General features: G+C 46.5%; 2 protein-coding genes across 4 annotated transcripts in view; one reads left to right on the top strand and one right to left on the bottom strand.

The window, feature by feature from the left end:
- The window catches only part of GOLGA7B (golgin A7 family member B), a 33,265-nt gene extending 17,710 nt beyond the window's left edge, over positions 1–15,555 (top strand). Inside the window, exons 1-5 of one of the 2 annotated variants that reach the window (XM_028730576.2) lie at positions 1,798–2,509; positions 7,881–8,006; positions 8,452–8,604; positions 10,966–11,067; positions 13,472–15,555. In XM_028730576.2, coding sequence (XP_028586409.1) covers positions 2,498–2,509; positions 7,881–8,006; positions 8,452–8,604; positions 10,966–11,067; positions 13,472–13,579 — 501 coding nt within the window. In that variant the 5' untranslated portion in view covers positions 1,798–2,497 and the 3' untranslated portion in view covers positions 13,580–15,555. Of the gene's footprint in view, positions 1–1,797; positions 2,510–7,880; positions 8,007–8,451; positions 8,605–10,965; positions 11,068–13,471 lie in introns of those variants that run through there. The other variant, XM_028730575.2, reaches the window with a different exon arrangement.
- A 9,292-nt stretch (positions 15,556–24,847) lies between these two features.
- The window catches only part of CRTAC1 (cartilage acidic protein 1), a 37,469-nt gene continuing 36,378 nt past the window's right edge, over positions 24,848–25,938 (bottom strand). For both annotated transcript variants that reach the window (XM_028730577.2, XM_028730578.2), the window contains exons 15-16: positions 25,676–25,801; positions 24,848–25,211 (exon numbers count right to left, since the gene is read on the bottom strand). In XM_028730577.2, coding sequence (XP_028586410.2) covers positions 25,081–25,211; positions 25,676–25,801 — 257 coding nt within the window. In that variant the 3' untranslated portion in view covers positions 24,848–25,080. The remainder of the gene's footprint in view (positions 25,212–25,675; positions 25,802–25,938) is intronic.

Genomic DNA, 25,938 nt, shown 5'->3' with positions numbered 1-25,938 from the left:
CAGCTGATATTTATATGTGTGTGTCTGGGTATAAGTATGCATATCTGAAGTCTCTCTGAAGTATCACATAACGACACTATATTTTTAGACCTAAGCATTTATTTTTCTTCCTTCTTTCCTTTTTTCTTAAAGGTAGCACATATATATCGCAGAAACATGCCCAGCTAAACTATTCCTGCTATCTGCATATATCTCTGTTTCCCTTATGTTGCTATTGTGAAGTCTTGGAACATTCAGAAACAGTCACAATTTTCAAGACAGAACACACAACAGTAAAAGGTTCATAAACAGGCCAATTTCTATGAGGGGCTAGAGAGCTCAGCTTGGGTGGGGGAAGATTCACATAGGGCAGAAGAAATTATACCCATGTTGTTTATATTCCATGAAGTCTTCAGTACCCTATATAGCTTGTTGCCCCTTCTCTATGTCTGCTGAATAAATTCTGCAAACTAAGCAAAGACATGAAAATAATAAATGTGCATAATTCATAGAGATTGCAGAATCTAGCCTTTTCCTTAGCACTGAACTCCATAATTCAGAGTACATTTGAAGGCAGCAGCTGAATAGCAAGAGGCCCCAGGAGGTAAAGAAAACAAAGAGCAGATCCTGATGCAGAGTAGAGCAGGCATGGACTGAGAAAGCAAAGGGAAGGATAAGTAAATAAGGCAAAATCCTAAGGCAAGGATGATGAACCTGAGGCCCTCCAGATGTTATTGGATTACAATACCAATAATTCCTGGGTTGCTAATGGTGCTGATGGCACTTTGAGCTGAACAACATCTGAAGGGGCCAGGTTCACCACCTTTGCCCTAAAGAAAGGACAAGCAGAAGAGACAGTGAATTGAGAAAAGGATTAATCAGTGAGAAAGGTGTTAGGAACAAAGCTCCCATATGGCCTCAAGCAGGTGTGGAGAACATTTGGCTCCTCCAGATATTGCTCAACTACAGCTCCCATCATGCTTGCTAGGGCTGATGGGAGTTGAGACAACGGTGACTGGTGGTCACCTGGAAGTTGCACTAAGGAGAAAGCAGAGCAGGCAAACCCCATAGAACAGGATAAGGGACCTTGTGCTGTTAGGAGAAAGGGTGAGGACAGGCAAAGATGCTTTGGAGATTAGAGGAGTGTTGGTCAAGGAGTGATATGAGAATAGGTGCCAGGAAACCTCCTGTACCTTTAAAAGTACTGTAAAAGGGAAAATCCAACCAAGGGTGGAAGAAGCCACACCAGGAACTGTAATTATTATTTTAATCAAATGGTCAAAGCAAAGGTACAGAAAATCTCTCAAGGTGTGAACATTGCAAGTTTAAGGAGATAGCAAGGCCCAGAGATGCAGGGTTGAGTTTGAACTATTAACTAAGGGCACTGCATCTAAAGTTGCCCAATTGTGAACTCAAGAGAGGGGATACAAATATATTTAATTTCATGAAAAATTATGATTTATTGGTATCTTTCAGTCCTGTTTGGGGAATATCATTCCCTGGAACAGGGAGAAAACCCATTATCTTTAATTCCAAATAAATATTCAGAAATCATAAAATGCTTTTATCCACATTTCCCTCCGAAGATGAACACTCCCTGGCCAGTTCTAGACAGTAAGCATGGAGGATCAAGTATAGTGCAGACACGCCACCCCAGGGAGGGCTATTCTGAAGGAGGCCCTTCTGTCGCTGTGCCTTAAGTGCCCATTAGTGCGGCCAATTAGTCAGTCCCACACCATATACCAGGTCTCCCTTAGGCTTGGTATGTAAGGGGTGGGTATGTGGCAGCTGGGGCCAAGCGTTCCCCATCAAAGAGAACTGCCCTGGAAGCGGAGGCAACAACACCCGCCAGCAACACCGGGACCTGAAGCTATGCGCTATCTCTCGCTTTGAGGCTGGGGTGGCACGTGCCCCAAGTAGCCCGCACGCCGGCTCTCGGAGGACAAGCAGGAAACGAGCGCGAGCCCGGTTGCTCTTTTCCTTGCTCTGCACAGCTCCGCCTCTCGCCGTCCCTCCCGCGAGTCAGTGCCGGAGCCCGGCGCTCCAGCGTGGGGACGCCCTGGGGGGATGCGGCTCCCACGAAGGCAGCCCGCCCCCTCCCCTTGTGGTGGAGATGCCATTCACTGAGGAAGCCTGAGCGTTGAGGCTGGGGGCGAGCGAAGCAGCTGCCGGTTGAGGAGGGGATCGCGCTGGGGGAGCGGGTCGTCAGCACCGCGGACAGCGCTAGGCGGGGCGCTTTGCCCCCGACTCCTGCGCCTCCCATCCCAGCACCAAGGACAGCGCAGAACTCTCCGCGCCCGTTGCCCACCGCGCTTCCCCGCCGCGGACGCCGCCCCAGCCCTGCGGGTGGCAACAAGCTCCGGGGAGCCGAGCGCTTCCTCCGCCTGCGGCAACAGGGACATCGCCCTTAGGTCGGCTTCCTGGGAAAGGAGGAGCCTTCGTCACCAACCTGCTCTAGCCTCGGCTTCGGACTCCCGGGCTCCCGAGCAGCGTGGAGCAACCACGCTGGCAGCACAACATGGCAACCGAGGTGAGCAGCGCGGGGAAAGCAAGAAGCACAGGAGGAAGCTCTGTCGAGTCATGGCAGCCGCCGGGAAGCATCTCCTCCTGCCTTGCCTGCCTAGTTTCTGCCCGGTGCGGTAGGAGATCGCCAGACCAGGCGACCCTCACCGAGGCTGGCTGCTCCGGCACCGCATCCTCTGGGTTTGTTCTGCAGGCCCCAGAAGTCCCTTGTGCCTCCGACTTCAGCGCGGGTTAAAGAAAGGCAGCGCCGAGAGCCTCCGGCGTGTGTCTGGGGCTAGGGTGGTTGGCACTTCATGGCTCCCTCCCCAGAGTGGCGCTTCCCCTGCTCCGCAATCCTGGGTCTCTAAACAAGGCAGGGCATTGCTAATAGAGAACGAGACCTCGCTATGCTCAGTGGCTGAGGCAGTGTGTTTCTGTGGGTGCAGCGCAGGGAGTCTCATGGCACTACCTGGCAGCGTCAGGCAAGGGTCAGGACGACAAGAGGAAGCCACAGGGCGAGGACACCAGCACCCCGATGCTTCCCCCAGGCTGTCCTTTGCATGTGGCTCTGGTGATGGAGGATGAGACCACCTGTGGCATACGACTCTCCTCTTTAAGTGTGGGTCCCATTAACCAGCTTTGTGAATCACCGGCAGCCACCCCCACCCCATTGCTCCGTGTGGAAGGTCTCAGTGGTAGAGCCCTGGGACCTCCAGGTAGGACTGAGAGAGAGAGACCCCTGCCTGAAATCCTGGAGAGCCACTGCCAGCCAGTGTGGGCAATACTGAGCTAAGATGGACCAATTATGTGGCACAGCCTAAGGCAGCTTCCTAGGTTCCTATGTGGGGTTCAGAGCAGAGCAGAAAGGGTGGGGGAACGGGGATCCAGCAGCGCGATCTCCCCAGGTGTCCTATAGCCAGGAGCTCTCCAAAGTCAGCTCCTTCATCTTACACCTCAAGTCCATCCCTTAGGGCTGTTCGCCACAACCTATGCTCTTCACCTTCCCCCTCTAGCGCCACAAAACAAGGTCTTGTTTACTGTCGTTGTTGTGCTGCTGCCGAGGCAAGATGCAGCAGCGAGCAGGCGAAAATGGTCTGAGCCGGAATGGGAACTACCGAAAGGTTGTTACTAGGGGAAAGGCGGCAGTTTCTAAATGCGGGTGGTGCGGCGCGCGCGCGGGGAGGGGGGGGGGGGATTCGCAGCCTGCTACTAACGCCACACCACAGCAAGGCATCCCTGTAAAAGGCCAAAGCATCTGAGCACACGGTGCGCCCTGAACCCCTCCCCTGTAGAGTAGACCACTTCCCCTTCCTGCTAGGAAAGTCAATAATTTTTATCCCAGCAGATCTTCAGCATCGCAACCCTTGTTGTTGAGGTTAGGACCTCGGTTGACTCCCATCTTGCACATGCTCAGATTAAATAACCCTTGACTTGAGCCCAAACCCTCTTGGGGAAAAACGAGGGGGTGTTCCAAAATCCAGGTAGAAAACAACTGCTGACTTTCTCAACATCTAGGATGATTTATGAATCTGGAGGACCCGAGATCCAATATAACAGAGCATGTGGGAAATTTAATGAGGTCAGAACCTGAGGCATGCCTTTTTTTGAAGTCTTGTAAGGAGACGTCTAATAGGAAGGAAAGGTGTGTGCTCCCTGCCAGACAGGGTGGGGGCTGCTTGCAAACTGGGAAGAAATATAAGATTTCATCATGCCTCTAAATAAAGCCAGCATCAGACTGTGAACAGGCAGGATGACAGATTATCCTACACTTGCTTCCCAGGGGATCTGAAATGCCTCTTTGAAGGTTTGAAACTGGGCTGAAAGGATTTCTGGGTTATATATACTGGGCAGCTACAGAAGTTTTAAAAGGTAAAGGTAAAGGACCCCTGACAGTTAAGTCCAATTCCACAAAGCTCATTAGAAACTAAAGGCAGTGGGATGGACCCTGGAGCTAAGAAGTGTGCAGTTCCATATCGATTCTTAATCACTCTGGGATTAATCACAAATAGGAGAGGAATAGCTTGAGACACAAAATCTGCTGCCACCTCTTGGATTATCCATCACACAGCTCTAACTCCCAGCAATCCTATTCAGGATTTTGCAAGCTGTCAGTTGGCATATACTGCTGCAGTTAATTTCTGTTTTCTTTCTGTTACTCCATTCTACATCTTTCAGTGTTGGTTTTAATGTTTTGGACCTGCTATGCTTCAACTCAAGCTGAGTAAATTTCAATAAGTTTTTGAACTGATTTTTGAGAGCACATAACAGCTAGATAGTTGCTTTTTTTAAAATAGTTTTTGCCAAAGTTCACTTTCTTGTTCTGTTAATAGCTTATTGACTTGTCACATCCCCATTCAGCATATTCCATTATAAATAATTGGTAGACCAATGAGTCATACAACCTGGAAAATCAAGATACAGAAGTACACCTCAATAATAACAAGGTGTTCAATACCTAACTATGTATTTTATCCTCACACTATCAAACCCTCAAAAATGACATGTTTCCATCAAAATATTTTTGTTAAATTGATTTTTCCAGAAGGTTATTAAATAGTTCCAATTTTCCTTATAGCTTCTAATTGTGTTAATCCTATTCCCATACTGAATCAAACAACATGTATTAACTTTATCAAGTAACAGATATTCCATGCATTCATAACTCTTTCATAGCTTTACGTTATTCTTCCAAATTGTTTTTGTGATTTCAATTCTTGCAGATATATTTTGGTTATTGAAAATCCTCTGGTTTTATCCATGTCCTTTGCTCTATAACACAGGAGAAACCTTAATGGTATTAAAGGCAATACAGAGAGAATGGGCTTTTACAGAATTGGCGTGTGTGTGTGTTTCAAAAAGATGGAAAAATAATGCATTACAATGCAGAAAAATATAGGTAGTGCCAAGCTTATTTTCTTCTGACATAAATTTTGTACATCTCCATTTCTTTAAGCTTTCTTATTTATCCCTCTTTCTGTCTGATTAACTGTGTCTTTGGGAGTCTGTATGAAGGGCTTGGGAAGCTTCTGGAGCAAAGGCAATCGCTTTCAAAAGCAATTTAGTTCTGCTGCAGAACAAATTATAAGTATAGCTGGAAATACAGAATTAACAGGATTTTTTATTTTTATTTTGGTTACCCACAGTTTAGTTCACACTCACATATATGTTACATCATTGCATGGGTCAAACACAGTGGACCTTACTCCAAATGGAACCAGGACACTTTGAAAGAATAAAGAAAAGTGTCTGGTTTTTACCAGTAATTTTTCAGAACTGTTTGGATACTTCATGAAGAAGGAAACTGCATGAGGTTTTTAAAGGCTTAGTTAATCTGGGTTTAGGAAATACAAGTGTCAAGAGAACACAAAAAGTAATATGGCATGACAAAGACGAAGATGCTGAGCATAATTGCTAGGAACAAGTGACTCAATGTATTGTTTCATGCGTCTTATGCAGTTTAATTATTACTGTGACACAATAAGGTAGGGCAGAAATGGGTCGTGAAGCCAGGATTACCCACACTGAGTCTAATGCTCCAGTCATTGAGGCACACTGCTCACTGCTCAGTTGTGTGTGTGTGTGTATGTGTGTACACCCCACCCCACCCCTTCTGGATGAAATAGGACCAGAAAGGAAACGCCCATTAGAATTGCCAGGGGATATTCAGCTACAAGCTGGCAGTTTATGAAGTTATATTCATATAGTCACAAATCTAGGGGCGGCTGGAACAACTCAGAGTGTTTAACAAAAATGTTTATAATGGGTTAGCCTCAGGAAGGATACGCACTTTTACTCCCTAAAGTTATGTGACAGATGTCTGCAGTGTTTATGGAGGATCTGGCTTTGGGGTTGTAGTTCTTGAGCCTACGTTAAATAAGGAGACAGATGCCAAGGCTAGACTCCATATCAGCCTGAGGCTCTTACCTTTTTACCATGCATGATTTGCTGCTCTTACTTTTTATCTGTGTCTTTGGCTGGCTGGGATTCAAACTGGAGGTGGGATGAGTCTATACATTCAGCTCAATCCAGTCTCAGAGTTGGCTGGCAACCAGGGGAAGGAAGAGTGTTTGGGGAGCAAAAAAACCTCTGTGGTTTATTCTGGAAGAACTTGTTCTTGCTTTGTTAGGTGTGTCCCTTCAATTGAGGTCATCCTGTGATCTTTCCTATATGTTCCTGCCAGCCCCACTCTTTGTAAGATATATAACCCCAGAGTTTCAGGTTTTCCAGTCATTGATAGTCTTGGGAACCTGCTCCATTGCTTACTACGGAGCATCTTGCCAAGTTGCATTGATAGTCCTCTTGCTCCAACAGCAGCAGGCACATGTTGCTTGTATATAGGGATAGCCCATAAAATGCAATAGGAGGGCTGATTCACACATGGAGGTTGCACAGTTCTCAGCCAATAATGTGCACTGCCTCAGTCGGAAATTACTATCTGTTGTGATATAAAAGCTTCATGATGTTTGATCTACGATGACTGTTTTACACATCTAAGTTACTAGCTAATGAATATGGATGCATGAATTTACTCCATGTCTAACCTTCAAACTGCATTTCCAAATCTAAAATCCTTACCAATATTCTAAGGTGATGCTCCAGAGATAAGGAACTGTGTTATAATCCACTGCAGCAGGGCTTACCAAAATGGTGAACTACAGTCTCATAGAACATATTTTCAATCTGTTTTGGGTAGGTTTGCAATGCTGAATTGGTTAAACAGCTGTTGAATGGCCTTCTGGTCAACTAAAGAGATGCCCTCCAGTTAAGTAGCAGATCAAAACAACTGTTCTTTAAATGCAAGCAAGTGTCAGACGCCATCTTAGAAGAGTCATTCTTGCTTCTTGCTCACACAACGAGGGAGGGAATGCCTCTTCTGAGATGGTGCTCTCAATGAGGAGTGGCACATCATCCAAAAAACAATGGGTGGCATCCAAACCTGTGCAAGCCGTGTTCCATTTGTGCAAAGTAACTCACCTTCCTCTCCTCTTGCCCTGCACCCTGCACCCAGAGTGTTTGTGGGGATGGCGGAAGGGGATATTTCCAATGCACAAGCAGAAATCAGTTGCATGAGAAGAGCAGCATTGACTATAACCCAATAACAGTACTCCATAACCATAACTATTTTTTAAAAAAAAATTATTTGTATCCAAGTCCATGTAGATTCAGGGACTCTTTAGAGCAGGGGTGAAGAACCTGCAGCCCTCCAGGTGGTGTTGGGCTCCATCTTCCACCAACCCCTCCTAGCATGAACAATGGATAAAGAGAGTTGTAATCCAGCAATATTTGGAGGGCCACAAATTCCTGCCTTAGATGCATGGCATCAGGGTATGGCGTGAGCTTCCCCCACTGTTCTAGAAGGCACCTTTGCCTGTTGTAACCACCTGCCTCTGCTCTTCCAGGTCCACAATCTCCAAGAACTACGGCGGAGTGCTTCCCTGGCCACCAAGGTCTTTGTTCAGCGGGACTACAGTGACGGGACCATCTGCCAGTTCCAGACCAAATTCCCTCCAGAGCTGGACAGCCGGGTACAGCCAGTTTTCTCACAGGGTTCATGCTGACTGGTGAAGTAGGTGACAAATCCTTATGTCAGACGAAGGCATTGTAGTCTGGATGCCAGTGAGAGCAAGGTGTTAGTGCACCAATGATGTTTCAGATGCTCTAGAAATCTTAAGCTGCACAGAGTGGTTTGCTGCCTTCTTAAACACCTGGGGTATGCCTCATTTCCTTTTATGACTTATTCTAACTTGTTAGCTGTTGTGATCATATACAAAATGCATAGCAGACCATCTTGCTCAAAGATGTGAACACACACTTCCATTCCACCGTACACCTGCTCTTGTTCCAATGCTCCCTTCTCCATGATAGCATCTATTATTGTGCACTGGGTGAAAGATGGGTGCCATAAACAATGGAAGGCCTCCTGTGTGTACATCTTATGGCATTCTTTCTCTCTTTTTCTCCTCACCAAAGATTGAGCGGCAACTTTTTGAAGAAACTGTGAAGACCCTCAACAACTTCTATGCGGAGGCTGAGAAAATAGGGGGCAGCTCCTACCTGGAGGGATGTCTGGCCTGTGCCACAGCCTACTTCATCTTCCTCTGCATGGAGACCCGCTATGAGAAGGTTTGGAGCCACAACATGCATTGTAATGTGATATAACAATTGACGTTGTTGCTATATAATATTGATTGGTCAATATGGAGTGTGTAAGTTAGATGAACCACCTGATTCATAAGATGTAGATTCCTTGTTTCTCCCATATTTAACAATATCCTGTCCAACCTCTTCTTGTGCCAATAATCTCAATTTGTGAATCATTGGAGTTAAAGGTAAAGGTAAAGGGACACCTGACCATTAGGTCCAGTCGTGACCGACTCTGGGGTTGCGGCACTCATCTCGCTTTACTGGCCGAGGGAGCCGGCATACAGCTTCCGGGTCATGTGGCCAGCATGACTAACCGCTTCTGGTGAACCAGAGCAGTGCACGGAAACGCCATTTACCTTCCCGCCACAGGGAATTTATCTACTTGCACTTTGACGTGCTTTCGAACTGCTAGGTTGGCAGGAGCAGGGACCGAGCAATGGGAGCTCACTCCATTGCGGGGATTCGAACTGCCGACCTTCTGATTGGCAAGTCCTAGGCTCTGTGGTTTAACCCACAGCGCCACATCCTTGGGGTTAGGACTGAACTAAATAGGATATAAAGGGTTACCATCCATAAATGTTGTGATCACAACTATTGTAGCAAAGCTGTAGCAAACTGACACTATGCATATGGTGCTGAAGCACCCAGAAATTAGAATGCCAAGCTGATGTTTTTATTTATATACTTGCTTTTATTTACTTAATTGTGATAGTATGTGATCTGAATCCTGAACCCACACAACGCAGGATCATGTAGACAATGAGGTCGCACTGGCAGAGTTTTTAGCTTTGTCTGATATGCTGATGGCAGGAATCCAGTGAACACTTGGCTCATGCATATGGACTGAAGGATTACTTGCACATAATGAACACCTAGAGTTTCAAGAGTGGAGAGAGAAGCCCAGTGTGGACACATCCTCATTCTTTGGTTTTGTTCTTTAGAGTCCCCCCCCCCTTCCTGGTTGCGTCTGAAATTTGCTTATCTCTAACAGCAGGTAGGCAGGGCCTTGAATATCCTTGCCTAGTAGAGAGCTCTGGTAGAATAGAACCAGGGAGACCTGCAGCCAAATGTTGCAGTGTGGAATGTTCTTGGGCTCCTCCAGATGACCTGTTTATTGAGCACTCATCCCAGTTTACTAGCACAAAGTTTTCAGGGCAATTTTACAGTATCCTCTCTTTATTGAGCATTCCTCCTGAATTGTTTGGGGGAAGTTATATGACTTCCTGTCAATTGACCATCATCACACACTTTTTCGTGAATTTCCTCATCACTTTTCTTCCTGCAAAAAGTCTGGAACTTTTTAAAAAGTAGATTTGTTGTGCCACAGCACTTTAACTGTGACAACCAAAATTTCTGGTATGCAATTAAATTCTTCCTGCGATATAGTGACAGTCGTTCAGTACCTTCCCCAGGATACTCCATTACATTTTCCACCCAATCAGTTTTCCTCCCCCCACCTACATGCTGCAATAGTACTGCATGTCCACTGAACATGTTCTTTTTGGGGTTCCCTATAATTCCCCCCCCCTAAAGATTCTTTATACTTCTGCAAAAGTTAGAGTTTCCTGAAGCCTGTTGATACTTCCCTCTTGCCCATAGCTGTCTTAGCTTCATAATCAGTGGTACTGATGTCTGAACATAAGAAACAGAGGGAATAATGAACAGGATTAAAAGGGAAAGGCACATGATTTAAACTGACAGCCTGTTTCAAGCTGTAGGGAATGCTTTCTTTGTCACAGGTTTTGCTCAAAATGTCAGACTTGACAACTCACTATTTTCCAGGGTTGAGAAAATATTCAAAATAGCAGAGCATTCTGATACACTTAACAGCTCTCCCTTCAGGTTTTATACATTTCATCTGAATGTAGCTCTACCTTTCTGTGAAGTCTTCAGCTAATTTAGATTGGGCTCCCATGCATTCAAGATGTGATGCAGTCATTCACAGGGGCACATAAATAGCGTGGAAGAGAGGCTAAAATAATTCTTTTGGTTTCACTTACAAAAAATGTTCCCAGGCAGATAGTAGGGCAACATGCTCTGTGTAGGAGCACAGTTAGGCAATAGAGTGACTTGTCTTGGGAAACTTTCAAAGATTGATGGTTATCAATCAGAGATTACTGAAACTGGGAATGGGATATCTAGGTCAACACCAGCTTCTGTTATTGAGGTGTTTCATCTGTTGAGGTTTCATGAAACACCTTTTCCTTCTTGAAGTAGGTGAATCGAAGAACTTCAGAGGATCCCAGTAAATGGATCATCTTCCCTATATTTTGTGTCTCATTCTCTGGGGCTACATCTTCGCCAATTAGTTGCTGAATGCTTGTCCAATTATCTCACCAGGTTCTGAAGAAGATCTCCAAGTACATCCAAGAGCAGAATGAGAAAATCTATGCTCCTCGAGGGCTGTTGCTGACAGACCCAGTGGAACGGGGCATGCGAGTTGTATCCTTCCTGGTTAGCACCAAAGGGGAAATATATGGTCACCATATAGATCACTCTTCTTACCCATGTGGATGACTCTCACCAACACACACACACACACACACGACCATTTCCTGTGTCCCAGCTGAGATTCTCTGCTCCAAATTCAGCATTCAAGCTCAAAAAAGAAGTTGCGGGATCGTACTACTTAGTCTACTTATCTTATTTTACAGTGTTTGTTTACTGCTTTCGAACCACAGTGGCTCTCAAAGCAGTTCACAAAAATAAAATCAGATCTACAGGCAGATGATATTACTACCACACAGCAACAAATCTGGACTCCCAAGTGCTATCAGTGATATTTCGAACAATAGCATTGTGTGACTCTGCTCCCTTGACAAGAGTTTGGGGAAATGGGGCAATATAAGGCTGAAGTTTTTAGGAACATAGGAAACTGCCTTATATGGAGTCAGAACATTGTCCCATCTTGCTCAGTACCACTGAGCTATGACCCTTCCTAACTGCTGCTCACTTTTCTGCTGCTCTCAGCAGATGGGATCAGCTGGTTTGAGGCACAGTGTGTGGACAGTGATGTCTAAAGTAACCCCCCAATTCCCTTTGCTGGTGTTGCTGCCTCCCCAGGTTCACCACAGGAAACGACCCTTGCTCCCAAAGGGGCTAGCAGGCCTATGCTTAGCAGCCAGAAGTTTTGGCCTTTGTGGAGGCAAGCTCCTTCACCAGAGGTTGTGTCCAGCTATTGCGGCTTCTGGCTCTGCTCCCTTGAAGGGATGTGGTGGCCAAGAAGAAGTGGGTACTGAAAGGCCCATGTGTTCCCTCCAACCCACCAAGCATTCCTGCTGCCTCTAGTGCTGCCAGGACTCACAGTTTCCTGAACTCGTCAGCAAAATGTATTTTAGCCTTCAAAAACACCAGCAAAACACCGTAGGGATTATAAAGGATGTGCTTGGGATGTGTTTGTTTAGAGCTTTAAAACTTTGCTCTTCAGATGAAAAAGGCTAGCAAAGACCAGAAATAAAACAGTCCCTGCCCTCGGGCTCACAATCTAGGGGACACAGCACAAAATGAAAGAGATTTGGGAGGGAAGAGGTAAAAGCAAACTCAGGTGCAAGTTTTTAGTTACAAAGAACATCTCATAATGGAAGGCAGTAGCATATAACTTTAGGGCTGTCCCTGCAAGAGTGAGCATGCAATACATTCATGGGGCAACGACTACTTTTTGTGTAAGGAAAGATTAACTATCTTATCATGTGCCTGCTTACTCTCTTAAACATAAGTTTCACTTAGTTCAGTAATACTTACTCCCAAGTTAATAAAGCATTGCACGCTTTCAACTATTTGGCTTAGATAAGTGGTGGTTAAGGAGTGGAAGTAGACAGATATGAAACTATGACTATGGAGCAACCTTCTTTCACCTTCTGTGTGATATCATACAGCAGGAATGGAAAACCTGTCACCCCACAGATGTTCTTAGGTTCCAGCTCCCATCAGCGCCAACCAACTTGGTTGGCCAATAGACTGGGATTATGGGATGGAAGCCACAGATTAAGCGCTCGTCCACACTTCTGCTTGTCATGCCACTTTCCCTGGGGTAATGCAGCTCTTTACCGCTGAATCGGAGCAAATGTCAATTGGGTTTTCCATGGACTGACACTTGTTCCAATTCAGCGGTAAAGAGCGGGTTTTCCAGGGAAAAGAGGTGGGGCAAACAGAAAACCTCTGGGATCTGTTCTTTCTAGGTGAGGGATAAGTGGAAGTGAACAGAAGCTCCAACAACACAGGATGCCAACCCCTTCTGTAGAAGAAGGGAGCTGATGTCAGAGAAAAACAGATGAGGCATATTTTTACCCAGTGCATAGTTGACTTGTGGAACCAAAACAACATGTATTTGAGACAGAGCAACTGCCTGAAAGGTGCGCTGTCATTTCATATTTCAGCTGCACTGTCTGAGGCTGGAACAGTCAGGTACTTGCTCTTACCAGATCAGCTGATGTCTTACAACAGGGGTGAGGAAACTTCTTCAGTCTGAGGCCTCATTTCCTCGTGGGGAACCTCCCAAGGGCTACTTGCTAGTGGTGGGTGATGCCAGAGGTAAAGCTGGGTGAAAGATCAGATGGGACTCTTCCAGCATAAATCAGAGGTTTATATACACACATCTGTCCAGCCAGGCAGAAGAACTCAAGGTGGACATACAGCAAGATTGTCCCAGGAGGGGCATGGTCTAGGGAGTTTCCTAAAGGCTGGATGGAGAGATCTGGAGGGACACAGTTGGCCCCTGGGCTGGAGGTTCCCCACCCTGTCCTACAGCATTGTCAAGCTCAATGTGCATTTGTGGCTGCTGAACAGGGGTGCACGAGGCTACTAGCTCTCCTTGTTCCCTGTGTCCTCCTTATCCTCTTGCCCACAGATCGAGATCTCCATCTATGAGGATCGTTGCAGCAGTTCCAGCTCTGGCAGCTCAAGCAGCAGCAACAGCAGTGCTGGCGGCGGGGGTGGGGGAGCCGGGGGCCGGTGACTGGCACAGAGTCCCGGCAGGGATTTGTACTGCCGGGACGACGGTGTCTCCGAGATCCGCAGACTGCGCTACCAGAGCACCCGCTTCTGAGCAGCCCCAGGGGGGTTGGTGTGCCGGCAAGGAGGGTTGTGACACCCCTGGGGAGGGGCTTGTGACAACCAGCGGGGGGCAAAGTCCTTCTAAAGAGGATGCTTGGCCTCAGCCCCAAATGAGCCCAGTCTCCCCATGGCTCAAAACCTGGATAACCTGAATTGACACTTCCTGTGGGCTCCTGGGGACACTCCTGCCCACCCCCTCCCTGGGATGGCCAAATGTGTCATTGTCCAAGTTCTGTCCTCACAAGCTGCCGGTATACAAATACCCCGTCCGAATGCACCCTCTTGCTCAAGGTCAAATGACCAGTAAAGATCAGCCCAGCATGGTGAGGTGGGATGGGGTGGGGTGTGGGTGAGGGAACTGGTGGTTTTGGGACCCTCTGACAAGCCTTTCCCTGAGCACCACTGTCCTCTCCCCTCCTGCATTGGCACTGACCCCCTATCCTAGCTCCTGTCTTTTGTTTGCTGCTGTGCATGCCATTCTCCTGGCACTTTAGGCATGGTCTGAGCATTCAACGTCCACAGTGCTGTGGTGGGGCCCCTGCAAGTGCTTTGCCCACCCTCCCGTCCCTCCTGCAGGGTGCTGGTACTGGCAGAGACGTGCCCTCTCACAGATTCCAGGATGGACTCTGTACTAGGGCACATGCCTCATGCTCTGGATCCTTCTGAGGCAACAGAGGGACAGGGGCATTGTATGGAGCCACAGGAGGAGGTGAGGCAGCAGCACTGTCCCCCTCTGGTGGGATAGCAGCACATTTCCTGTCGAGAACAATATAGTCTTCCAAAGTTGAAAGACTGCACCTTGCCACCTCTGACCAGCTGCAACAGGTTTTCCAGTTCAACCAGGGATCATGGAGAGCATCAGAAGATGGGAGATGTTGGAGGTGCTTTAGTGGAGAGGCCTCTGGCTCCTCAATTCCTCAGCTCATCCCAGTCCAATAAGCATCTTTGGGATTATGTATGTAAATATTTAATATAGCCCTGGCTACCAAAGCTCCGCCCCTCCCTTCACCCTTACACCACATTTGGCAAACAGAAGAAGGAGGAAGGAGGATGAAAACTCCGAGGTGGGTATGGAACCCTGCAACATTTGACCCACTTCCCTAGTGCACAGGTGTTTTGCAGCATCACCTTATCACTTGCATGCACAAGTTGTCTCCTTGCTGCATGTTCCCTCTCCCTCCTTCCTGTAAATAGCTACCTGGGCCCCACATGCGTATGTTTGAGACCCTCTTGGTTCTGTACCTCTTCTCTGAGTCCCCAGTGCCATTCTGTGAAATGAGATGGGAAGGCAAGGGGGAGACGACTGAGCCACTGGGTCAGTGGACTGGGCCGCCCAATGAACAGGTGTCCAAACCATGGGCGAAGCCTACCACCACTTCTGGCAATGGACAGCAGCTCCAAAAATGCTTCCAGCTTCTCACACACCACACGTCCCATGCACAGCTAGATGTCCTTGTGGGGGTCACTCAGTATAAGACTTTGTTTGCACCCAGCTGTGGAGGGGGAGATTGTTGGAGGGTAGACACTAGGCTGTTTTGGATGCTTGGCTGGGCAAACTCAGCAGTCACGCCACTACTTCATCAGTGCTCCAAACTTCTTGATTTCAGAATGGGATTTCCTCCTTTTTGATGGTGGGGATGAATGTGTTTGGAGAGTGACCAGACCCTGACTGTGCTGCAGGGAAATGGGAGAGCTGCAGAGGGCATCACAAATGCATAGAGGTTAAGCCAATGTGACCCTGGGAGCGTTTCCCTCTGTACCCAGATGCCCTGAGAAGCTGCTCCCCATGCCATATATTGGACTCATGGATCTGGTCATAGTTGTATCCCTCTGACTCTACATGAAAACTTCTGACAATAAACTAGAAGTGAGAATCTACCAGTGTTGCTTTCTTCCTATCCGTTCTCTTAATAAATAATAGACCTGGCTCCTGCACATATATTTCATTCACAGCCACCCATGCTGTTGTCTTAAGGCTGCATAACGTATTAGTAGTGATGGTTCCCATGAATTAAAATATAAAAGTATAGTATGCATTGTCTGGATGATTGAGAACTATCAGCAGGCTTACACTTTTAGCACCCTGTTCTGCTTTAATGGGACCTTTATTCATATGCTTGATTCTAGAGCCACTGATGCGTGGTTGAAGTATGCATTTAACATTTAACTGGTGCTAACACTGCTCTTGAAACAAACAAGACAGATGCTGGAATCATGATTGCACCAGAGATTTTGCTGGATTCGTATGCACAATGCAGATTCACCTGTTTCGTTAGAAGATATCAATGGAGCTGATGTTCAGCCTGGCTTGGTGGTACTCATACACAGGTAGGTCTGCAGGCAATTGCTCTAAGTCTAAAGCTAGCAAATGAACTTCATCAACAGAGACAGGTTTTCACATGCAGATTGTCTCACTGATGTGACCTATGCAAAGAAACAGAGTCGGGTTTGTGTAAAAGGCCCTGCACCCTTCCAGCACTCAGAGCTTTGCCCTTGACAGAGATGACCATGTTAACCAAAGTTAGTTTGGATTAATGTGGGAATTATCCTATAACTTCTGTGAATTAAAAAAAATGTGAACAGTCAGAAGACCTCAGACATCCCCCCCCCCCAAAAAAATCCAGAGGACTCAGAAAATAGTATTTGTTCACCTACCCAGAAACTGTCCTCCATCAGCCTCCTTCCCCCCAAACAAATCTCCCCTTTCTTCCCCTTTAGGAACATTGGAATCTGCCTTATATTAAGCCAAACCACTGGTCCACGTAGCTCAGTATTGTCCACACTGGCTGGCAGTAGGTCTTTAGGGTTTCTGTCAGTATAGCCCAACAGGAAGTATCAGAATTCAAACCCACAATGTTCAAAACAGCCAGAAAAATTTGTATACTTCTGGGATATTTCTTTGCATTTCATCTTTCCTTGTATAAGCAATAGAACAGAGCCAATCTGCTGCAAAAGAATCTTTATACTTCTTTAGATTATTCATTAATTTATCCACCCAAGTGACTTGCCAGCCCATCTTATACCAATTAGCTACTGAGGCACTCTTTCAGTCCATTGAGCAACAACTTGCCACGCAGCAGCGAGAATCTATCCAATTAGAGGTTTGAAATGGCCATCCCCATTGTTGTTTTGAATAGAAAAAAAAAGTTTAACAGGAACAATTCTGGAGATTTCATCACTTACTGTCCAGTCATTACAGGAATTTCTGCAAAGACCACAGTCCAAAACTGCGACACTTTTTCACAAGTCTACCACATATGCTGGAATGACATTTGTATATCCTCTCTAACACAGTTTCAAATTAGTATCATGGACAGGCTGGAGGCAGAGGAGTAGTGGGAGGCACCAGCTGGGGAACTCCCAAGGGAACCACCAGGGGAAGTAGGCTCAAAGCCAGGGGACTGGTGTTGGGATGACAATGAGTGGTCAGAGGGAGAAAGGGGAACAGACTGAAGGGAGGGGGCGTCGGAAGCTGAAAGGGTCAGAGGCTTTAGTGAGCAGGAGGAGGCTGTGGCAGAGAGCAGCCCAGAATCAGGCAGAGGCAGAGGCTGGAGAGGAGGGGAGCCAAGAGGCAGAGATCAGACAGGCTGCTGAATGAAGCCAGGGAGTCTTCCTCTCCCTCCTGGTCTCCCAGAACCCATGGAGGTATGAAAAGGAGCATAGACAGACACGGCAAAGAAGTCTCAGGTTGCATAGGAAGGAGACTTAGGGAGTTGTGGGGAAGTGGGAGCGTTCAGTCCTTGCAACTGCCTCAGTGGGGCAAGATCTGCTGGAAAGAGTTGCTGTGCTCACTGGGCCTGTCTTTCTGAGCTGTTTGTTTCTTTGAATAAAGAGTTAACGTCACGGACGCCTTGTGAGTTATTGTTTATCTGCTCCCACCTCCCTCCTTGACAATTAGATATATTCATTTGAAACAGTCTCGTACCATTTCTGCACACTTTTTCATGTTCGTTCCCTCATACTAGATGATGCTGGTTTAATGGGCAGCTTTAACCACATAGAATTCCAACTACTGCCTTGATTCTCTTCTCCTCAGGCTAGTTGGTGTTAGGTGGCCTGGGAGTGGCAGTCTATCGGGAGTGTGAACTTGGCATTGCCCTCACTTGCTTTCCATGGATTATTTGGTGCCAAGGCTTATGTAGGCTGGCCTTTCCTGCCCGCTGCTTGCTGGGCTACAACTCCCATCAGCCCTAGCCAGCATGGCCAATGGTCAGGAATGATGGGAGTTATAGTGCAACATCTTGAGGGCACTAGATTGGGGGAAACTGATGCGGATCTTCTGCTGTGCTAGGCCCCAGCCTCTCTGTGCCTTCACCAAGATCTCAGTTATTCAGAACTTACAGCAGTGTAATAATACATTATCAGAAAAGCATGTGAACTAAGCCAGATAAGAGTTTGGCGGCTTGTAACACTCACCTCTCATTTAAAGTGGGTTTTATGAGCCCCCAGAGTTCATTTCTGAGCCTGATATTCACCAGCATCTCTAGTCCCTGGTGTCTCTTGCTTGATCAAGTTTGTGCAAGACTTCCCTGACAGGTGATCAGCATGGCCAATGATCTACTTGCCTGGGAGCCAGAATTCTTAATCCAAGCTTTCCCTTTGCTCTGCCTCCACCCCCAAAAGCTGGTACTTGGCATTATTAAATCTAGGAGCATTGACCACAGAGAATGTGTGCATAGAGATGCTCATTCATGGCCAACTGTAGCATGCAGGGGTATGGGGACTGGGACCAATACTGTGGCATGGATTGCAGCGATTCAGAGAAAACCTATGTGTGAATTCATCCCCCCCCCCCCCCTGAAATATTCTAAACATGAGGTTGCAAAGCCCTGCAGGTCTTCTGAAATTCATGTTTGTATCACAGCACCCTCAAGTGGTGAAGGATTTTAAGAGGCATAACCAGGGCTATACAGTATATATATATATATACGTATATATCAAATTCCAAAAGAGCACAGAATTCTGTACTGAAAACAGGATGTTTCATGTTAATCTCAGCTTTTGTGGTTTTTGAAAAATGAAGCCTCTAGCCCTTTTGGCTGTGAAGGTGTGCTGAAAAGCAACGTGGGCAATATCTGCTGAAATCTTAGGACCTGGAAAGGTAGCTGTATAAGTTTAGCAGCAGCAAAGGAAGAAGTCTTCCGTGTTCTTTGCCCTTCCCATGACTAGCAAAGGCAGAATAAATTATGCAAAATATAAATAATTGAAGAATGAATTATGCAAAATAAGAGAAGTGTACACATTCCCCCAACTTGCATAATTTATATAGATTGCAGATTTCGGCATTGGCACTAAAAATATTTATTTATTCAGTACACCAAGTCCTTGCCATAGCCATGGATTGTCTCCATGGAAAACCTTACATTATTTTAAATAACAGTAATAGCAATAATGTAGAACCACAGATTTCTACTTTTGAATGCCCAGTCTATGGATGACTCTCTTTTCCACCATGTTGGACCATGTTTACACAAACAATTAGAAGGCATAATAGAATAGAGACTCTTGATCCCAGAGTCTTGGGTTCAATCCCCATGTTGGGCACAAGATTCCTGCATTGCAGGTGATTGGACTATATGTCTCTTGTGGTCCCTTTCAACTCTACAATTCTATGATCCTTGGAATATGGTGCAAGAATATCCTTTATTGTTTGATCAGTGATTCATCATGACACTGGTTGTTGGTCCAGTAAAAGGTCTTATTGACTCTGTGCCTCTGTTTCTGTAGGACCAACACAGCAATAAACACTGCACAATAAATGCTGTAAATCCATATCAACTGTATAAACTATGACAGGCTGTGTTTGTGTTCAGAACAGTATGAATGGATAACTATTTTGTGTTGTGTTTTTAAAATGTGGTTCTATTAAAGGCCCACTCATCCCTTGATGAACGCAACATCAAGTGATGACTTCCACGGGTGAAACAGTCATCACAGATCAACCACAGCAAGACAGAACATTCAAACTACCTAATATAACCCTGGGCACAATATTTTTCACACATTTATCTGAGAGCCATGAAGTAATATTAGTGAGTGATGAACTATCAAATGATATATAAGGAAGTGTGAATCCATCCTATGAACCTCTTCCATCCATCTGAAGATCACACAAATGAGCTGCCGGAAAGGTCAAGACCCTTTGCCTCTGGGAGATGGATACTCTTTAGTTTTTTTGACTCTTGTGTCAGTGAGAGCTGCGCTTGCTATCGCCTTCTTTTACCTATCTTCCACATCAGCTTTATTTCCTTATTTCCCATCAACTTCCACAGAAGGCATAATCCTTTTCTATCTCCTAGAACACGGGTGTCAAACACAAGGCCCGCGGGCTGAATCCAGCCCGCCAGCCTTCACCTTTTATTCTCACTTTCTTTTTTTTTGACACAAGAAAGCCGCCTTTTCAGCGCATGCGCGGCAGCCTACAAGCCAGAGAACGTCTGCCCTCTAGCGGCGCCGGCCGTTCTACACAGGAAACCTCCACTTTACATGCATTCAGGAAACCTCCACTTGTTTTTATATTGAGCGCATGCCATCCTGTGATGTGACAGATCCAATGGCTGCCTGAACCCGTCTCTCCTGTACTGTAAGTCCTACAGATACAACCGGCCCTTTGAGGGTGACCAAACTGCTGATGCGGCCCCCAATGAATTTGAGTTAGACACCCCTGTCCTAGAAAGACCAAACCTGATTTAGATAGCCCAATAGCCCGATCTGCTCTTCTGCAGCTACCAATGTACCTGGGGACCAGGCTGATGGAGCAGTTCCACATGCACCAGAGGCTGGAGTCTAGGGTAAGGAGTGCCATTCAGTAACAGCTCATTGGAGTGTGCTTGTGTTAAAAAATGGCATGTGGCGTTGCTTGTATGAATCTGAAGGAAGTGACCAAACACAGGCAGGTGCCTCAAAGGGGTTGTGTATAGTCCTGCTAACTTAGCTGGACTCTGTCTTTATGGGTGGAATGGACTCTCCGGAAAGTGATAGACTCTCCTTCCTTGCAGGTTTTTAAGCAGATGTTGGGTGGTCATCTGTCATGAATGCCTTAGCAGATATTCCTGTATTGCAGGGGGTTGAACCCTCAAGGTCCCTTCCAACTCCATGGTCCTTGATTCTTTGAGGCTTTAGATTCTGTCTTTTTATTCCCCCTCCCCATAGGTCTTCAGAGCTAATGCTGTGGTGTTTAGTGCCATCAGCTGGGGGAAAGTATTCTGCAGTCCAAAGCATGCCTAGATGAGGAATATTCTACAGTGAAGAAGATGGCAGATATTAGGTGGGTATGAAGGTCCATTGCCTGGGAATTCAACACAATAAGAGGTGGGCAGGCCTGGGAACCATCACTTCTCTCAATTGCTGGCCTCTGTGTGTGTTAGCTACAGAGTTGTTTGTGGAAGAAGCAGGGAATTATGGGAGTCATATGGGAAAAGGAATGAATGTGGCACCACAGAGTCTAATTTAGATGCACTTGACTATGATGTAATCCAAACCTTTCTGAATATACATTACACCCTCCAGCAAATTATGTCAAAGGGCGGGGGGATGTGACAGATGAGTTGGGAAGCTTGGGCTGACATAAGATAACAAATGGCCCTGTCATTTTGTAAACATAGTGCAGGATTTGATGTTCAGGATGATTGTAAAATGCTAAATTAGAGATGTAAGATCATGTGACATCTCTGAAACGGTATTAGCATCTTGAATCTGATCTGAGGTGTGGACCAGGCTGCCTATTCCATAGACCTCCTCAGCTCAGTTGGCTGGCATAGATTTCATATGGTGACTAAAAGCAGTTTAGATCCAAGTGTTTGAGCTTAACTGGATTATGGATTTTGCTATTAGCAAACACAAATTATTTGTGCGATAATCACTGAACATTCCAGACACCGTGACAGTTTCTGCATAGGGGTCTGGAGATCTAGCAATACTATCTTAACCTTCCATGATGATTCACTGCCAGCCTTAAGCCTCTTGACAATCAGTTCCATATATATATCTCACAGAGCCACCATCTGCAATTAGTAGGAAAATTGTGGTGGAAGCCTAGAAGACTGAGAAATGACAGAAGTGATTCTGATACCAACATACTAGATCAGCTATAAATTGAGATAATTACATTATTCTTATCAGTTTTCACTCTTTCTAAGGTAAAATCATCTCAGTTGCAGCTAATGACAAACCTGTCTCCCTGCAGGCCACCTCTGACTGTCATTGACCTGGGGACACAGGAGCCCCATGGTAGCCAGAAGGTAGGGAGTCCTACACCCCTCTTGCTTTCATAACCTACTCCATCAGGGAGCCTGTCCAATAAAAGCTTTGACTGATGTACACTTGTGTTTCTGTGCTAGCGAAGGCTAGTGAACAGGGGTCTCTGTTTCCCATTTGTTTCTCAGCTGTGTTCATGATGAGCCACCCCCTGCAGGGGGGCTCAGGAGTTTTAGGGACTATTCCACTACCACACCCACATCAGGGCTCAGCGCCCGCATCTTATCCACCCTCTGTCTGCTCCTACCGCAATCCCCCTAGTTACTGCTGGTGTGATAAATCATGCAGCTGGGCTGCATGGTGGTGAAAGATAAGGGGGTGGGGGGGACATTGATATCATGGGCTGCTGGATTCTTAATCTGCAGACAGTGGCAATCAACCAAATGAACATGGGAGATGTAGCGGGATGAGATTAAGTGGGCTGGTAAAAATGACAGGCAGCCTGAAGCTGGTCAAAACCAGGCAAGTAGCCAAAATGGGCTATTGGTCCCTGCAGGGTTGGTGTCAGCGCTCACCATCCTTGGGCATCTTCCAGGGCCCCAGGGCCCTGGCAGGACCCACTGCTGCCATCTGTTCTGGGCTCCACTTAGAAGAAATAAAATGCACTTACCACCCTCTAAGCAACCACCATTCCAATTTCCTACGGCGTTACTGGTGTAGCATCACTGCAAGGTATTGTGGGAAACGAAGAAGACTGTTAGGCTGCTTGGAACATTGCCATTCACTGCTGCAAACCAGGGCCCTGACTCTTCCCCAGCAACTGATGCTTGTTTACCCAATAATAACTCCCTGAAGGATTCACCCTAGAGACTCACCTGTCACAAAGTGCACAAAGGTGTTTTTTTTTTAATACCCAAGGAATTGTTCCGCATACAAGATGATGTGAACATCAAAACGTCTTATATAAACTACCCACTGCTGACTGGGTGTTGTAGCAAGAAGTTGTGCCTTTCCTTTCCATTTGCGATCATTCGGCATGTCTGCATTTGTATAAATATATCCATATTTAAGCAAACAGACATTTTTAAATATAGATTGCTCTGCAGTGGATCCTGCAAATCACCTGCTTCTGGCCTTATCTATTGATTAACTCGTTCACTACAGAAATATGCCAGAGCTGCCCAAAAAGAACTTGGAAGTTCTTGCTCCCATCAGTAACAAGGAGAGAATCCTCACCAAAGAGAAGATTTTTCCTGGTTGTGTGTTGCTCAAGCATCATTACTTGCCTGATTATAAAATAAGCAGTAATGTGATTGTAGCATTTAAAGCTGAGATTTAAGCACAGCACTAACATTCAAGAGCCAATTTCCTTTCTAGCTCAACCTTTTAAAAATGGGTTTTCCAGGGAACAAGTGGAGATCGTTTTCTTGAGCTTGGTCTCCCAGGCGAAAGATTGTGACATTGTGATAAGTAGCCAAGGTCAGCGTCACGTAGGAATTTTGTCTGAACGGTCCCTCGATAAATTCCACCTGCTCTGACTGCTGAAAGGCATCTCCTACACCCTGCACAGTGTTATGCAGGACTGCCCTGTCACAAAACCCCTAGTTACAGATAGGTAGCCGTGTTGGTCTGCCATAGTCAAAACAAAAAAAAATTCCTTCCAGTAGCACCTTAAAGACCAACTAAGTTAGTTCTTGGTATGAGCTTTCGTGTGCATGCACACTTCTTTAGATACATCTTCAGATACATTCTGAAGAAGTGTGCATGCACACGAAAGCTCATACCAAGAACTAACTTAGTTGGTCTTTAAGGTGCTACTGGAAGGAATTTTTTTTGTTTTGACAAAACCCCTAGGTCAGTGATGGCGAACCTTTTAGAGACCGAGTGCCCAAACTGCAACCCAAAACCCACTTATTTATCGCAAAGTGCCAACATGGCAATTTAACCTGAACTGGTGCATAATCTGCAGTAGCTGTCAGTACTCCGACTCCTATTTAGCCCTGAAGTACCTGGTTACCATATTGCAATGTATCTGGGGAATTTGTGTGAAGTCCAGGCAAGCTCTCTCAGTGTTTGCATTGAAAGAGAAGATGCATATACCGTAGATCTTTTTGCTGTTCATTAACCCAACAATTACCCATTCTCAGCACCGTTGTTTGCCTTCATGAAGGTAAGTGTAGTTAATATGTTTTGACATCACCACCATGAGACTAGGTTTGTCTTCTCTATGAGCTACTTATCTACTCTGTTAGGATAAAATACTTGTTTCTGCAGCAGCCAGAGCAGCTTTTAGAGAAAATAAATTCAACAGTGTTTTCCTTGCTCCCTCGCCCAGCCCCGACCGGCCCCTATGCAGAGTGTCCGGTGTGGCCCTGGGTGCGCCCTCACCCACTGCACTTGGCTGTGGTTGAGCTCAGTGAAGAAGTATGCCAGGAAGTGGGAGGCAATCATGGCATGGCGAGGCCAGTGGGGCCCGGAGCCCCGATGCTGGGTGAAGGGCAATGAGGACGGGTGGAGGCAGCCTTGCCTGACTACCTGGCACTGGAACAAAGTGGCTTCTTTAGGCTTGCCAGCAATTCCATCCTCCCCTGCTGGCTCCCGCATGACGCACCCTGCCTGGCGCCTCTCATTGGCGCTGGGCAGCAGCAGGAGGAAGGCGGCTGCCCCGCTGCCCCATTTCAGCTGAGAACTCTACATGCTGCCCTTGCCTTCTGCAGGCTCTGTGCTGGGGTGACGGTGTGCGCGTGCCCACAGAGGGGGCTCTGAGTGGCACAGGTGCCATAGGTTCGCCACCACTGTCTTAGGTAGCATTTGTTACATTGTGTTGAGCTAGGAAGTCATTTTGGGCTGAACTCAAGAATGCTTTGCCTGGTCCTCAGACTTACAAAGATGACTCCACAACAAGACTCTCTGAACTATGTTGCATTGCAGTACCTGGGCAAAACCTGGGCAAATAAACCCCGATGTTCTTCGCGCGAGTCAGGAAAGAGCTTTATTATTATTATTCAAGAAAAGCAAGGCAAGGGTGATTCGGTTCTCCAAACAGGTCCTAGTGGGTTCGCCTGGAGGAAGTGGAATCACTAACTCAGAGAGAGAAGTTGTCCTTTTTGCCATACAGAAGCTGGGCATTGTCTATCGCATGAGCCACTAATGCCCGGCATGCACTCCAGCTGGCAGCGCCCACAGTGGAACACCATTGCCACTGAATCAGGTCTTCACACAGCGCCGCCTGTCTGCCCCCAAGGAGAAGCCTTGCTGGCAGTGGCAATGGAAAGAGCCAGGCTCATTGTGGCAGATGTGATCACACGGGGCCGGTCTTTCTCTGCACTCATTTACATCTGAAAAACAGAAGGAAGAGACATATTTCACCCAGCGGGAGGAGCAGATGCCAGCGGGGATTTCAACGGAGTGCCCAGCAGCAAAGAAAACCAGCTCCTTGGAGCCTACTCCTTGCAGCTGAAAAAATGAAAAAATGATGCCTGCAGCAAACAGTTACCCTACTCCCTGTTGCAAGAGGTAGTCGCTGACCCAGCTCTTCCACAGTTTTGTGCCATGGAACACCTCAGAGGGACCTAGAAAAGGACATGCTATGGCAATGCCTGCCACCATGGAAGGTCTGGTGGTCTGGCTCATTGCTTGCAGACTTTTTGGAGCAACAGCTGCTGGACTGCTCAGCAGATACTGGCTACTATTTTTTAAAATGCATACACCCAAAATGTATATACTACTTGTTTGTAATAAAAGCTTGCAGTGGTTTACAAAAAGGATTAAAATATTAATAAAAGACAGTTTAAAAACTTACCCAGGCACTTGTTGGCATCTTGGGGATCAGTCTTGAAGCCAGGGTGGCACTGGCAGGAATGCCCACCCTGTGTGTTGACACAGACGTGGCTGCAGTTATGCAGACCATAGGTGCACTCATTTATGTCTGGGCAGAGAGGAAGGATCATAGTGAGCGCAGCAGTGGTTAAGTGTTCCTGTTCACACACGTGTCTCCAATCTCATGAGGAGACCTCATGGGCACCTCTCAGGCAGCTATTACCACTGGGGAAAACATGGTTAGAT

The sequence above is a fragment of the Podarcis muralis genome, chromosome 6, assembly GCF_964188315.1.
Source record: "Podarcis muralis chromosome 6, rPodMur119.hap1.1, whole genome shotgun sequence".
Taxonomy (NCBI): domain Eukaryota; kingdom Metazoa; phylum Chordata; class Lepidosauria; order Squamata; family Lacertidae; genus Podarcis; species Podarcis muralis.
The sequence above is the reverse complement of the archived record's forward strand: the minus strand, read 5'-3'. Positions and strand labels throughout refer to the sequence as shown.